This window comes from Mus caroli, unplaced genomic scaffold (assembly GCF_978045245.1).
Source record: "Mus caroli unplaced genomic scaffold, Mus_caroli_1 scaffold_11, whole genome shotgun sequence".
Lineage (NCBI taxonomy): Eukaryota > Metazoa > Chordata > Mammalia > Rodentia > Muridae > Mus > Mus caroli.
The window spans coordinates 49,714,624-49,729,728 of NW_028227266.1; the positions used below are offsets into that span (position 1 = coordinate 49,714,624).

At 45.9% G+C, this 15,105-nt stretch overlaps 1 protein-coding gene across 1 annotated transcript in view; it reads left to right on the forward strand.

Annotated features, from left to right (window-relative positions):
- The first annotated feature begins 659 nt into the window (after positions 1–659).
- Positions 660–15,105, forward strand: part of Arhgap20 (Rho GTPase activating protein 20) — an 82,598-nt gene continuing 68,152 nt past the window's right edge. The window contains 1 exon segment of the mRNA XM_021172655.2: positions 660–906. Within this exon segment, the coding sequence (XP_021028314.2) occupies positions 802–906 (105 nt within the window). The 5' untranslated portion in view covers positions 660–801.

Below are 15,105 nucleotides of genomic sequence, written 5' to 3' on the forward strand. Positions count from 1 at the left end.
GCGTTCTCCTTCAGAATGCAGGGTCCCTGCAGCTTGCTGCCTGCGAAGCCCGTGGTGCAAACATGCAAGGTTGCTTGTCCTTGCTTGCTGCCCTGTGACTGCAAAGCAACAGCCCTGGGTTACCCTGACAGGCTTAGCTAGCAAGCGTTCGATATTGCACCCGAAGTCTGGCGATGCCACCAGGGCTTCCAAATTTGTCTAACTCCTTCTTCAGCGGAGCGGGGACCGGGGTTGAGGGTGGGGTCCCTTCCGCAGTCCGCGAAAGCGAGGCTAGGCTGGCGGCCCCTGCACCACCTTCGAGCGAGCCTCGGTAGCTGCAGCTCCCGCGCTGCAGCTGCGCGGGAAGGGACGCTGGCGGGAGCGAGCGGACAGGCGCGCGGAGCTGCACCGGCAGTGGTGCGTGGTGCACGGCGCGTGGAGCGCGGCAGCGAAAGCTTCGTACCCGCGGAGGCACCTCTCAAGGTTAGTGGCTTCGGTAGCGCCGAGCGCTGAGAGCTCGCTCCGGGCTGTGCGCACGGGCCGCGCGGGGAGGGCGGGGGGGGCGGGGCGGACACGGAGAGGCGGGGCGGGCCGGGGCGGGCCGAGCGCGGAGGGGCGGGGCTGCGTGGACGGGCGGCCGCCCGGAGCGCTTGCTGCAGCCTGAGCAGAGTGCGGCGAGCGCGACGAGCGCGGCGCGGGCGGCGGTCCATGGCCCCGACGGGAGGCGCGCCGCCCGCACCCGCAGCTCGGCGTCCGGCCTGAGCGGACCGCGCCGCGCAGCCACCCGGTCCTCGGCTTGGGCTTAGCTTGCAGATCTTCTTCATGGAAGCGATGTCACCGCAGCAGGATGCTCTAGGGGCGCAGCCGGGGCGCTCCTCCTCGCTGACAGGCATGTCTCGCATCGCGGGAGGCCCTGGCACCAAGAAGGTGAGGACGCCCGAGCGGGGACCCCCCCCCCATGGGCTCGCGCCTTCCACGGGTGCCTGGTGCTGAGAGGGGTTAACGGTCCCCGCGTAGGGTGGGAGGGTCACCTCCCGGGATCCCCGGCTGTCTTCTCTGGTGGAAACGGTCTGGGTCTCGGAGAAGCCCGTTGCCTCTCCACCTCTGACCCGGGGAGTGCCTCCCTGCGAGCCTCCCGAGGTAGTCTTAACCCGACAGCCTGAGGAAGGTAGGCGGCCCCGGAGGGGAGGGATGATGCGCCCACCCAAGGCCTCCAGGGGATGTCGGAGATGGGTGCCGTGGGCCACACTGTGGGATCCGGAGGTTTGACTCGGCCTAGATCTAGGCTGGCTGGTGGTGGGCGGGCAGTTTCCGGAGGTCCCAGCAGGGCATGGGGGGCTTGGCTCAGAACCACCCCCTGAGAAGGGACCTTGCATTTGCCTGTGGGGGCGGCGCCCTTGTTCCCTGACACCCGAAGGACTGGTCCGGGTAACTACTTGTAGCTTTTGCTGGTGATTGACTGGTCCACCGTGCAGCGGGAGGATTTCGATAGAGGTCAGGACTCTGCAATAGGTCCCCGAGCAAGTGCACGTGGGCCGCGAGCTTCTGGGCTCCTGGGAATTGATTTGGGTGCTGTAGCCATGGGTGTCCCCCTCCCTTCCTCCAGCACTAAACCTTCAGATATCTGGCCATATTTGTTCCTTACGGTGGTGTCGCCTTCTCCAGCTTCTGTGGAAACAAGTTGGGATGAGAGCTCATTCTAGTTCTTCCCTAACAAATAATGTGAAAACGTTGCATTACTATAATTAGAGACTCGAAGGGATACACTGGCTCCCTGCATGTCCGGATTTTATGGCCTTTCATTAATCTTCCCACTAGAATGGTGGCTTGGCTGGAGGTCAAAGAAGAGAGGTGGTAGCTGTATAGAAATGTGTGTGAGCTCCCAAGGACCTTGGGACCTGTCGCAGAGCCCTCTATGGGTGTCTGTGAACTTGATGGATGGGCAGTAGTGGCGGCTCAGCCTTTGATGTATGGAGGCTGATGTTTGCCCTTGTGGGTTTTTTCACCCTTCAGAGACAGTGTGTGTGTGTGTGTGTGTGTGTGTGTGTGTGTGTGTCTGCGTGTGTCTGCGTGTGCGCGCGCGCGTGCGTGTGTGTGTGTGCGCGCGCGCGCGCGCTGTATGTGGTGTGTGTGTGTGTGTGTGTGTGTGTGTTCCAGTTTTTCCAAATAAAACGTGAAATTGTCAGGATGTCATTCTTAATTTAGGATGGTAGAGGAACATTAGGCAATTGGCAGAGATTTAAAGCGTTTGGGTTTTGTAAACCTAAGGAATTGGAGAGAATCAAGCATTTGTTTTCTTAAAGACTGTGGCCCCGCCCCGCGACTGATTAAGTATGCTAGCGAGGGGAGGAGAGGGGAGGGAGCCTTAAAGAGTAGCTTTATCATTTTCAAGACGCTCTTGTCCCATAAAGGAAGGGAGGCTGTGTCCTTTTTCCTATGCTCTGTTCTCTCGGCACAGGCACTATCTCTAGGATGGTGTCCTTCGTTATAAAACATAAAGAGCTAGTACATTTCCACATCCATCTCTACTCCCCCAAGATTTTTGAGAAAATTGAATGGATGATGGCACATAGGCGCGATTGTGTTAGCCCTTCGTGTGCATTTTCCCCGTGATTGTAATTCACAACACTCGTGTTCTGGGTTACTCAGGCCTGTCATCTAGGATGGGTCAGCAACAGCCAACCCACCACAACAGCTGCCACCCTTCCAAAGTGTCCCAAACTTCTCCACTCCATCCTGCACAGCTTCCAGTGCAGTCTGAGCTGCCCAGTACCCATCTCTAACCTGTGCCTTTGCAGTAACTCCCTCTGACACCCTCGTGTCTTTCTGTGACCCGTTCTGCATTTAGCAGTGCCAGAATGGGTGGGTTTTTTTTTTTCATTTGAATTGATGATGACATTCATTTTGCTTACAATTCTGAAGGAGATTCATTTTGCATGCCTAGTAAAACGCGGACACTTTTCCTTGGTCCCTTCTACTTCTCCCATTCCTTCACCCTCCCCACTTTTGTATGTTCTTCAGCCTCCTGGGCCTTCACTTTCATACACTAAGTCAAATTCATTCCTATTTTAGGTAGGCATTGGTGTTATTCCCTTTATGTCTGCCCAAAGAATTGTTGGTTGGTTTTTCTTTTTCTCATGTTGTGCAAATCTTGGGTCTTCTAGAGGTCTCTAGAGACCTCTCCCTCTCCCTCTCCCTCTCCCTCTCCCTCTCCCTCTCCCTCTCCCTCTCCCTCTCCCTCTCCCTCTCCCTCTCCCTCTCCCTCTCCCTCTCCCTCTCCCTCTCCCTCTCCCTCTCCCTCTCCCTCTCCCTCTCCCTCTCCCTCTCCCTCTCCCTCTCCCTCTCCCTCTCCCTCTCCCTCTCCCTCTCCCTCTCCCTCTCCCTCTCCCTCTCCCTTCTCCTCCCCTCTTCCTTTGTAAATGAAAGCCACCTCCTGTCACACTCTGGGCCTTCCACTTTATTGGTTGTCTTAGCATTCATTGTACTTGGCATTTTCTCCTCTGCTTATTTCTTTCTCATTACCTGCCTCCCTCCCAACTGTGTCCTCAAGACTAGAGTGGGTCCTGCTAGATAGCAGTTGTTTCATAAGCACTCCTTGGGTCATGGCAAGCAAGGAACAGGAGCAGTGTGGCCCCTATCCTTAGAATTTGCCTTTAAGAGAAGGATCAGCAAGCCTTAAAGAAACAGTAAATACTTGAGGTTTGCCAGCCTTAGGGTCTCTGCTTGCTTCTTCCTCTACAGCTCTGAAGTAGAATGGACACTTCCTAAGTGAGTGGGCTTGACTGTGCCCCAGCAGAATTTCACGTGTAGTGGAGATCAGCAGAACGGCTCATCAGATAAATACCCTTGCTGAGCAAGCCTGGGAACCTGAGTTTGATGCCCAGAACCCATGCTAACATGGAAGGAGAGAGCTGATTCCACCAAGTTGTCCTCTGGCCTCCACACACATAGCATGCAGGTGTGTGTATGTGCACATACACACACCATATACATCATACACACATGTAATAACAATATAAACATACCCTGTAGTTTGCTGCCCTCTGGTCTGAAGCATTTGTGTATTTTGGTTTGGTTTGGTTTGGTTTGATTTGATTTGGTTTGATTGTTTGTTTGTTTGTTTGTTTTTTCTGTGGGACCTGGTCAGGTGATGAGGCTTGATCATCTTTAGTGTCTGGTAGCCAGTAACCATATGTGCCTGTTCAGCTCCTGAAATGTGGCCGCTACCCTGAAGATTTTAACATCCCTCTTGAATTTTAATTGATAGACAGTAACCTCACATATTTAGAATTTATAAATCCAAGGTCTGATGTATGTATGCACTTAGAAAATGTGAATTTTCCCAAGAAATCACCTGTCTGCCTTATGTCATTATAGACTAATCGTGCATTTTCAGCTTAGGTAAGTGAAATCCTTTATTGTTATTTTTATTTTTGCCTTCCTTTCACTAGATGTAATTTTCATATCCACCTATGGTTATTTGTGTGTGCCTTTCATTGATGAGCCGTAAAGACTGAATATCTTAGCATGGGAGTTTCAGGTTTCATATACTTTAGACTTTGAGTTGTTTGGTTATACAAAATGAGATCACTCATGAGTGGCATTCAAATCTCAATATAAGATTAATTCATATCTCTTACATGCATAATCTAAAGATCATTTTGCTCATTGTTTTTAGTATGCCTGCATTTTGACCTCAGCCCATCACAGGATGTGGCATAGAATGTCCTTCTTCTGTCTTAATCAGCAAGCAGACAGTCTCCAAGTTTGAGGCAGTTTTGGATGCCAGGGTTGGGAACTAGGGATGTTGAGTCTATAGTTCACTTACCCGTTCCTCTGGCAATTACATTGCTTCTGCTTCTTGGCTGTTACTAGTAATGATGTTGAGAACCTTCGCTCACAATTCTGCATGGACCTATGCTTTGAGTCAGGGGCAGTAAATATCTAGGCATGGATTAACTAGGTCATATTTAGCCATATACTTGACTCTGAGAAAAACCAGTTGGGTTTTTGTTTGTTTGTTTGTTTTTTGTTTTTGGTTTTTTTTTTTTTTTTTGAGACAGGGTTTCTCTGTGTAGCCCTGGCTGTCCTGGAACTCACTCTGTAGACCAGGCTGGCCTCCAACTCAGAAATCTGCCTGCCCCTGCCTCCGGAGTGCTGGGATTAAAGGTGTGCACCACCATGCCCGGCGAGAAATCTGGTTGCTTTATTCTGAAGTGATCTTACAGTTCCAATAGTAGTGTATGGTAATCCAGTTCCACACATGCTTACCGACACTGCTAGCATCTCTCTGTGGATCAGTCATCCTGACACTGCTAGCATCTCTCTGTGGGTCAGTCATCTTGACAGACACTGCTAGCACCTCTCTGTGGGTTAGTCATCCTAGGGGCATGGTGCAGTAGTACCTCTTCATCTGGATTTGCACATCCTCAGTGATCTTGTATTTACCAGCCACACATTATCTCTGGTTAATTATCTGTTTGAATGCCTGGCCAGCTTTCATTGGGTTGTGAGCTTTTTTATTACTGAGGTTTGAGAGTACTGTATACATTCTGGCTTCAAGTCCTTTATTGGGTATATGATTTTCAAAATATTTCCTGTCTGTCTATGATCTGTATTTTTATTTCTTTAGCCTTGTTTTTATAGGAACAAAAGTTCTTCACTGGGTGAAATCTAACTTGCTTTTTATTTTTCTTTAATTTGATTTTATCATAATTAACTTGAATTTAAATTTATATAGTGATGTTTATTCAGTGATAACAATATTGGATAGCAGGTCTAGAGGGGGAGCTTAAAAACTGTACCACAACAATTATTAAATTGTGTTATTAAATGGATCATTAAAATTCAATCCTGGTTTGAACAAATGTAAGTATTCAGATGGACCATTCTACACTGAGCTGTTGAAGGGAAGGCCTGTTTAAATTGCCCTTTAACTCTGAAAAGGACAGGGCCCATACATTAGAAGAGGATTTCAGAAAGGGTGAAATTAAATCCAGAGGTCCTAGGGTGGGTCTGTTTGAGCAGCTAGCCTGTAGGTGCACCACAGAAGTCAGTCTCTTTGCTTTATAGCTTTATTTATTGTTTTAACCTCAATAATTACATAGCTGAAAAGCTCACTTTTATTTGCTACACACAGGATACAATGATTTTTCAGAGAAAAATGTAGTCTATCTACCCTAGACGATAGACTCCTACATCCTGTCTTTGGGGGTTCCCAGAAGAACAGACAGTAAATCTGTGTAGTGGTTCCTAAAATAGAGCTCTCAAATGCACCTGCAGCACGCAGAGGACAACTTAAATTCTTCTGGAATAATGTGTTCTTGGGGGGTGTCCATATTTGTCCTTCACATCCCTGGAACAGTGGATGGAAGCCCATATCAGAGCCATGTCGGTGTTAGGAGTGGCTTGGGTCAGACTCCTGCATACTGCCCCTCGGCCTTCGCTTGATACTTAACAACTTTTTAACGAGAGCAGCAGGTATTGCGATAGGGAAGAAATGTATAGGCATAGAAAACCAGCCAAAGTAAAATAGTTTGGAAATAGTTGTAGCATCTCACATGTCGCAGCTGCGGTTATGAACTGTACCCTTTCCTCTTTATGCATTTTGTTGGGGGTCCAAATCTGTTTATAGCATTTGGTGGTAGAACACCATCAGCAGCAGCACCACCACCACTACACGCCAAGAGCTGACGACTTTAACCAAGCCAAGCGTATGTGTGGCACTCAGCCTTGAATGGAATGTCTTAATAGCAGGCTTTAGTTTTATTCTTCAGTACTGAGAAAAGAAAGCCCTTGCTTAAAACTGCGTCCTAGTGAGCCCTTCTCTGGTGTTACTCACAAAGTGAATTGCATAAAACCAACTAGGAAAGAGTCTTTGCTGCAGTCATGGTGGCCCCTAGGTAATGTTAGGTGAACACTGACTAATAGTGACCCCTGATGCAGCTATCACAAGCCTTCTTATTTTGTCAGCTCACTAGGTTTTGCACCTTGATGTCTGCCCCTTTCTGGTGTTTCATAGAAGGAAGACAGCTAGAGGTTCAGGAGCTGCTAAACAAGCTGAATGTCCGTGCTGCTCGCTTAGTCTTGCCTACTGTTGGAAAGCTTGGCATATCCTGCACGTAGACTATAGTTCGAAGTTCTGTGGAAATGCTCCAACTCCTGTGTCTCTGATAACGCCACTGTGGAAAGCGATGTGTGGAAAATGTCCCTGAAAGTTACATCAATAAACTTAGAAGTCTTGAGTCTGAGGGATTTTTTTTTGTTTGTTTTTGTTTTGTTTTGTTTTTGTTTTTGTTTTTTACCGTCCAGGGGTGATTCTTCAAATGTACCCCAATACTGGATTCTAACATAGCAAAAATAGTTAACTTTTTGTAGCTCTAAAATTTCATGTTATGATAAAATCAGTCAGATATGAAATGAGGCATCTTTTATCTGCATGCTTTTATTCAAAAGTGTGTGTGTGTGTGTGTGTGTGTGTGTTCACATGCAGAGGCTAGAAGTCTTCCTTGATGGCTTTCTGCTGGCTTTCTGCTACCTTGAGACAGTCTCTCACTGACCCCAAAGCTTGCCTTTCTATTGAGCAGACAGACTGGCCAGGCCGGGAGCTCATAGGATCTGCTGGTCCCAATGCCAGGGCTGCACACATAGCTGTGCTTGTCTTTATAGGTGATTGCTGGGGATCCAGACACAGGTCCTCATTCTTGCAGCCAAGCACTTAGCCATTGAGCAGTCTCACCAGTCCCAGTTAGTTAAATTTGCAGAGTGAGTCTCAGGAATGAAAATGGCAGTTACAGTGCATAACCCATAGAGACCTAAAGTGTTCTTGCATGGCCATCATCCTGAAATAAATAAAGATTGCAGGGAGGCGAGGCTTGCTCCCAGAGACTTCAGCTTTCTCTTGAGTTACAAATTAGCAGTCTGTGAGACAAACTGCAACACATTTGGTGACTGAAGAGGAGCAAGAAAGCTGGAAAGGAATCCCTTCCTATTAATAACTGAGGAGTCTCCATTCTTTCGTGGCTCTTGACCTTGTCAGGATGTGTTGAATTGATTGATTGATTGATTGATTGATTGACTGATTGATTAGTTGATTGATTGTAAATGTGTCATGTGTCACAACTTACTGGAGACATGTAATTATACAGCTGGCATTGTTTTTCAACCTTTGTGGACCCTAACATTTATTACTAAGTATTAAGTACTACCAAAAGCAGCTGTTTAAAGTCAGGTGTATAGACATATATATGGACATACACTCATTCCATATATATAGTACTTTGAAGACACACATGCATGCATGTTAGTGTGTGTGTGTGCGTACATACAGATACATCATTTTGTTACTTTGTGAAGTGTCTTGAAATACACCCATCATGTCTAAAATGCATCTAAAATAAACTTGTACTGTAGGAAAAGCTTGCTTTCTTGCTGTTTCTGTTGGGTCTCTAATGTTCAAGATTAGAATTCTAGGAGTCCCTGTATGTTTAAGACACTTAGAGAGAGCAGGCTCTCTCTGGTAGTCACAATTCTAATGTTTGTCTGAAACTAGGGTAGGGTAATCTTTAGATTTGTTCTTGTATGGAAGGCTCTGCCACAATCTGGAAGGCAGGGGAAGCAGCAAGGGTCCCTTACTGACTTCTGCCTTCCACCCCAACGGTGCTTGTAGGCAGCACAGCCCAGGTTATTTTTAAATTTTGTCTCAGCCTTATTTTCTTCAGGATAAGTTTAGCTTAGAAACATCCAGCCAACAGCAGAGGCAGCCCCGTCAGCACTGCGTGTCAATAGTGAGCTGAGCAGTCCTGACCTAATTTGACAGACACCTGTCACACGGTATAACTGGACATAAAAGCTGTTTTTAGATGTCTGGGTCACTCAAGAGGACTCTGGGAATGGGAAGTATGTGTCACCACATCAGCTCACAGATGAAGATCTAGAAAACCCAACTTCTCCACAGCCTGTGCTTTCCTGATTTACCTGGGGCCCATTTACAGCAAGGGGGCCCTAGTATTCCCTCTTCTCTCTCTCTAGTGGCCACTTTACACCGGAATGTGGAGAAGAACACTACTAGATGACACCAGACATACCCTGATGTGGTTCTGTTGATCATAACACCTTTTCCTTCTAAGTGTGGAAAATCAAGACTATGTTATAAGGTGAATCTTCCCAGTCATTGCAGTATGCCTCATACCTTTATTAAACCCTTGGCCCTCAGACAGGTGGGTATTGGAATAGCCCAACTGTACCTGTTTGTCATAGAGTGTCATGACTGTAAGAACAGCACCATTTTGTGTTGGCCACGATGTGAAAAACTTCAGCAGAACCTTGCTCTAAGGCATAAAGCGTCTATGGTCGACCTGTATACTTGAGTACTGCTTTTGAAAGGGAAGCGTGGCCAAAGGTTGAAGCTGGTGGCTTTGATAGAGACCACAGCCCAGCCAGTTCAAAAGCCCATTGGGATGATAGGACAGAATGCATTGTGGGTAGAGATGGAGGAAGAGGAAAAAGAATGTGTAAGGGAGAGTGTGATGTTCTCTCATTTATAGACACTACTGTAAGTCTTGAATGTGTGCCCTAATATCACAGTACTTTTCAGCTTGGGAATCTTTTATACATGCACACAGAGAGATGGGGCAGGAATTAGATCTATTTTAGAGAGAATCTGAGAAATTATGTCATGGAAGTAGGGCCCAGTGTCTGCTCCTTTATGTAGACTCTTGATTTGTTGTTGTTCTTCAAAACAATGGTTTTGAGGAAATAACAAAGAGCCATGAGTAAAAATGTTTCTATCCTACCATCAGAATGAACGTTAACCTTAGTCGTTATTGTGATGTTTGGTTGAGCTAAGAGTCCAGACTGATTCTGGATGGGACTGTTTATGAATATATAGAACATTATACTTAGCACAGGCTGAACTGACAATAGCTGGGAGTAGTATCACCTCACCCAGTGCTCAAAAGTTTGTTGTGATAGCAGGATCCAGAAGCAAGGTGCAAGGTTAAAAATAATTCTTTTCCCACTGCAGAGCCAATGTTTTTGAACTATAATTGTGCAGTGGCTTGAGTATGTCTCCACAAATAAATACTGCAGGCATGCAGGGAACGAGAGAGAGAGTTCACTGCTCGACCGAATCGCACAGACTCATCACAAAAGGATTAGTAGTCAAATTTGAGCCAGCTAGTTTGTAAACTTGATCTAGTATTTTTGTAGCTGTGAAGATCTGTAGTTCTTGAGACGATTCCCTCAAATCTCTCATTTTAATGTTGTTCTTGCTTGCTTTAAAAGCTCAAGGGTGATGTTAGCACCACTTCTGTAAAGTTTGAAATGTTTGATTTTTTTTTTTAATCTCTAAATAAACCATGAAAAGTTACAGTTTACCTCTACTTAAATCTTCCATCCTATCCCTTTCTTTTGATAGTATTTATTTATGTTTACTTATGGGGAAGGCTAAGAATGCCAGATTTGAACTCATGTGTAAGGTGAATAAAGCAGGGCCATAGCATTCGGTGGACATTCGACTAACATTCTAATGAGAACTTATGTGTAAGGTGGGCTTTTACACAGAGAGGGCTCCACCTATAGACCTTTGAAAAAGCCCTGTGGAGACTTATATCTATAGGGGTTTCTTTCCACATAAACATCAACAGAGTTTCAAAGAGTTTAAGTGGAGTTACCCTAGACCAGGGAGAGGGACAGCAGTGCCTCTCCCAGGCAGAATCAGCTAACAAATTAAATGTCTGATGCCAGGTAGGTAATTCCCTCTTATGAGTTGTTGATCAGTAAGATCTTATAGACACCACCACTGCCACTGCCACCCCTAAAAAAAAAAAAAAAAAACAAAGCATAATGACTATTGTGGTTGCTTCTGGCTACCCTCCAGAACTCGGTGGTAAGATCCTAGTGCCTCTGAGAGGGTGGAGGAGTAGAGCTGATGCTGGCCAGGAAGTACTCTTCCTCCTGGCTAGCTTTCACAGTGTTGGCAGGGTGCTCTGGACACAACAGAGGACAGAAGCAATCATCAGCCATGCCCAGCTGTGAACCTTGTGAACCACAATGACGACCGGCCTGACAACACATGCCCACTAGTGAAATTACAGCATGAGTGTTATGGGGGTAACCAACCATTTTCTGATTGAATTTAAGGCCTACCCTCGCAAAATGAGACTCATGTCTGGTTCCGTGAACTGTCCCATGAACTTGTGAATGCTAAGTCATAGGCCCTAATAGAAGCTCTACTAGCATTATCCTGCTAAGTGGACATAGTATCAGACTGTCTTCTAAATGCTCACCCTACATCAATAGGTTAGTGTGCGACTCAGCCCTCATCAGAGAACCTTCTTTCTGCGGAAATGACAATTAGCACAGAGGCATCCAGATGATCAACATGCAGAGAATAGAAGTCTAGAGTAGACATCCCAGAATGGGACATCTGTATAATACCCTTTCCTCCCAAGCCTCTGGGATCATCTTGGAAGAGAGTGAAAAAGATTGTAAAAGCCAGAGATGGTAGATGACTGCAGAAAAACAAACAAGCAAACAAACAAACAAAAATCCACAAGGTGTTTCTGGACATGCTACACATGAACTCAAACATCTGTGGTTGTATGCACAAAATCAAGCCAGACAAAATCCAACTATGGATGGGGGGGAGGGGGGTGTCCCTTGTCCCCTCCTAGCTGAGTGCCAACCAATGACTGCTAGGAAGGTTGGGCCCCTTTCCTTGAGTCTCCAGCAGGTGGCCCTGCCTTCATCCATGGCAGTGCTAAGTGGGTTCAATGGGGTTTGTGTCTGTTTTTGTTTTGCACATGAAGGCAGGAGGAAGTAGTATTGGGGCAGGGGAAGAGTTACAGGGAAGGAAACAGAGGCAGATTTGATAATATTTAAAATATTGAAATTAAATAACTTTTAAGAGAAGAAAAACACTTGTTAATGACCCAGCAGTATTTTCTGGAGAACACTAGAGGGATGTGTTCTTTGTTCCTCCCTTTACTGAATACATCTTTTTAAGCAATGAAACACCAAAACAATTAATAAAATGTTTTCTGAGTTGATGAAAAAGCCAGCTTGTTCCTTCAGCTGCCTGTTTGTAAATCGGTTTCCCTGCATAGGTACACTCACCACCTGATAGTCCTACGTGTAAGTAACCGTAACCACTGTTACCTAGCAACTTCTGATGACCTGCCATGCGTACACCTAAGGGAGTGGGTGACAGCAAACTCCAACAAGTAGTCAGGCCAGTTCGAGTTTCATACAGAGCCACCAAGCTCTCTACTCCTCCCATATAAAGAGCAGTCAGTTTTACATGTCCACATAGTATCCATTGGGTGGCTGTTAGAATATTCTCACTTCTGGTCCCAAATGAGTTTGCTGAGACAGAGCCTAGTGGTTTAGTGAACATGTAGTTAGATTTTTTTTTTCTTAAAATTTATCCTTTATTAAACGCACAATTGAAATGCTGTACAATTCTCCTGCCTCAAGTGTACAGTCATTGATTTCTACATTGGTTCTTTAATTATGCATTGGTCTTAGGGCATTGTAGCAATGTATTTTATATGTAAATCCCATTGGCACCTGTTCACTACCTGAATGAAAAACACACTCAGCCTTTATATTTTGATATACCTTAAACAGCGCAATAGCTGGGCCACTTCCTAATTGCCACAGGTTTAATCTACCTACCATTGATAATCCCAAGTTATCATTTACAAAATTCTTTATTCTACCCTGGCTTCCCTGGGTCCAGTTGGGCAGTGCTCTGGGCCACATTCTCCTGGTTCCTTCACACGGTTGCTATAACCGCCCTTCTCCTCTGCTCTTTTCAGGCATGGTGACTCCTCTCCTTCATCACTCCCAACGTGGGAGCGCTCTTTCTTCTCCTTTTCTGTTCCAAGCCCAGGAGTCCTAAAAGCTCTGCCTCTATCTGCCCTGCCCAGCCATTGGCTGCCAGCATCATTATTTACCAATCAGAACCAACTTGGGGCAGGTTCCCAGAAGCTACATGCAGGTACTCTTGTAGAGACAGTTTCTGGGGAACACGATTAGCATTCATAATACAAGCAGCTACGGGGCACATTGATTACCTCATAAAGAACTCACAGCTCTGAGTCATCTCCTTTCCCAAGCTCGGGACAAACCCTAACCTACAGTTCCTTTCTGTCAAACCTTTTGTTCTACACAGCTTCTATAAGTGGGATCCATACGACATGGGCCTTTATGACTGTCTCCCCTAAATTGGCATAATGTTTTCAAGTTTCAGACAGGCCGTGCCACAGTGCCTATTAGTACTTCTTTTATTACCAAGTAATATTTCAGATGTAACATGAGACAATGGGCTTCCTGATTCTTAAGCGTGGGTGTTTCCATGATGCTGCGGTGAATGATGGCGTGCGAGCCTTTGTATGACCATGCATCTTCACTTCTCTTGAGGGGATATACCTTGGCGTGAATGGCAGGATCATTCACGTGGTTAACCGATTGCGGGGCTTTGTACTCTCTTCGAGAATAACTGTTCTAACTTGGAACGAGACAGCAGTGTGTAAGAGTCTGGTGTCTCCGTTCTTCATATTGGCATCCCCGTGTGCATAAAGCGGTAGCTCACCGTGGCTTTTATTTCCCTGGTGGCTAATGGTGTTGAACAGTTTTTCATGTGTATTCATGTCTTCTCAGAAATCATATCTTTCACCTTATTTCCACTTGGGTAATTGGCCTCTATGACTGAGTTCTAATAGCTATTTACATATTCTAGGTATGAGTCACTTAACGTAGGTATAGTTTACCGTCCCCGTTCTGTGCAAGCATTCAGTGTGGACAGTACACAGTCTACCAGTTTTGTTCTTTCGTTGCTTGTGTTTGCGGTGTTACATGAAGAAGCAGCTGGCTGTCTCATTGAAAGTGGCCGAGATGGCTTGTATTTTGTAGGGTTTTTATAGTCACTCCTGCTTTTTGTCACTTTTGAGTCAGTTGTTATGTGGCATGAGCTACAAACCCAACTTCATTTTTTTGCATGTAATTATCCAGTTATCCTGGCACAGTTTGTTGATGGCTAATAAATTCTTGCTAAATCATTAGACAGATATTTGCCAAGGCGCATCAAGTGATGGTAGCAGGGTGTGTAAGGATAGCTTCCAGTGGACAGGAGTGTTGCTTGTCTTCTAGTTCCTTCACAAATGCCCTCATTTCACAGAATCTGTTAAAGATGCTTCCTCCCTCCCTCCTTTATTCCCTCCCTCCCTCGACTGCTTGCTCCCCCCCCCCTTCCATTGGGACCTCACTGTGTAGCCTTGGCTAGCCTCTAACTCACAGCCATCTTCCTATTGAGGCTCTCAAGTACAGGGGTTACAGGTGTGAGTACTATGCCTTGGCACGCCTCTCTCTCTCTCTCTCTCTCTCTCTCTCTCTCTCTCTCTCTCTCTCTCTCTCTCTCTCTGTGTGTGTGTGTGTGTGTGTTTGCACTAGTCTCGATGTGGTAAATGACCAGGCTTTAAAATTCACATCACCCCTTCTGCTGTTTATTAACTACAATTTATGCCGATGTTACACTAAGCTTGGGAATGCAAATTCGAGTTTCAATAAATAATTGCTGAAGAAAGCGGGCACTTTTGGAAGAGGAGGTAGTCCCTGTTGTCTGGAAAGGGGCAGACAGATGCCACAACAAAGGCTGTACAACATTTGCAGAGCACATTAATTGAGGTGGGAACACCGAGGGTCGGATGTCCGATGGATTCCGCTGATGGCAATAGCTTAGGGTGGGAAACATCGCTGAAGCTTTGGGTTATTTTGGAAATACAAACCAAAACATGAATTACATGCTTTTCATTCTCATCTGCAGTTCTGACCTCTGCCCATTTGCTCTTGGGCGGAATAGTTCTTTTGACCTGCCAAACTAAATATAGCTTCAGAGGAGACAGCATTAAAAACCAAAGCTTTCTTTTGTCCCTAACGTGCATCCCATGCCTAGCCAATACGTGGCTGCTTGGAAAGAGGAACAGGTTTGAAAAGATAGTCACAATTTTTTATTACAGTTTCTTTTAAGATATTATCCTATTTGGGGATAATGGAGTAGACAGAGAATACTATTTCATGTTTGTTTGATTTTTTAGCAGGCCCCAAATTCTTGTTAATTTTGGA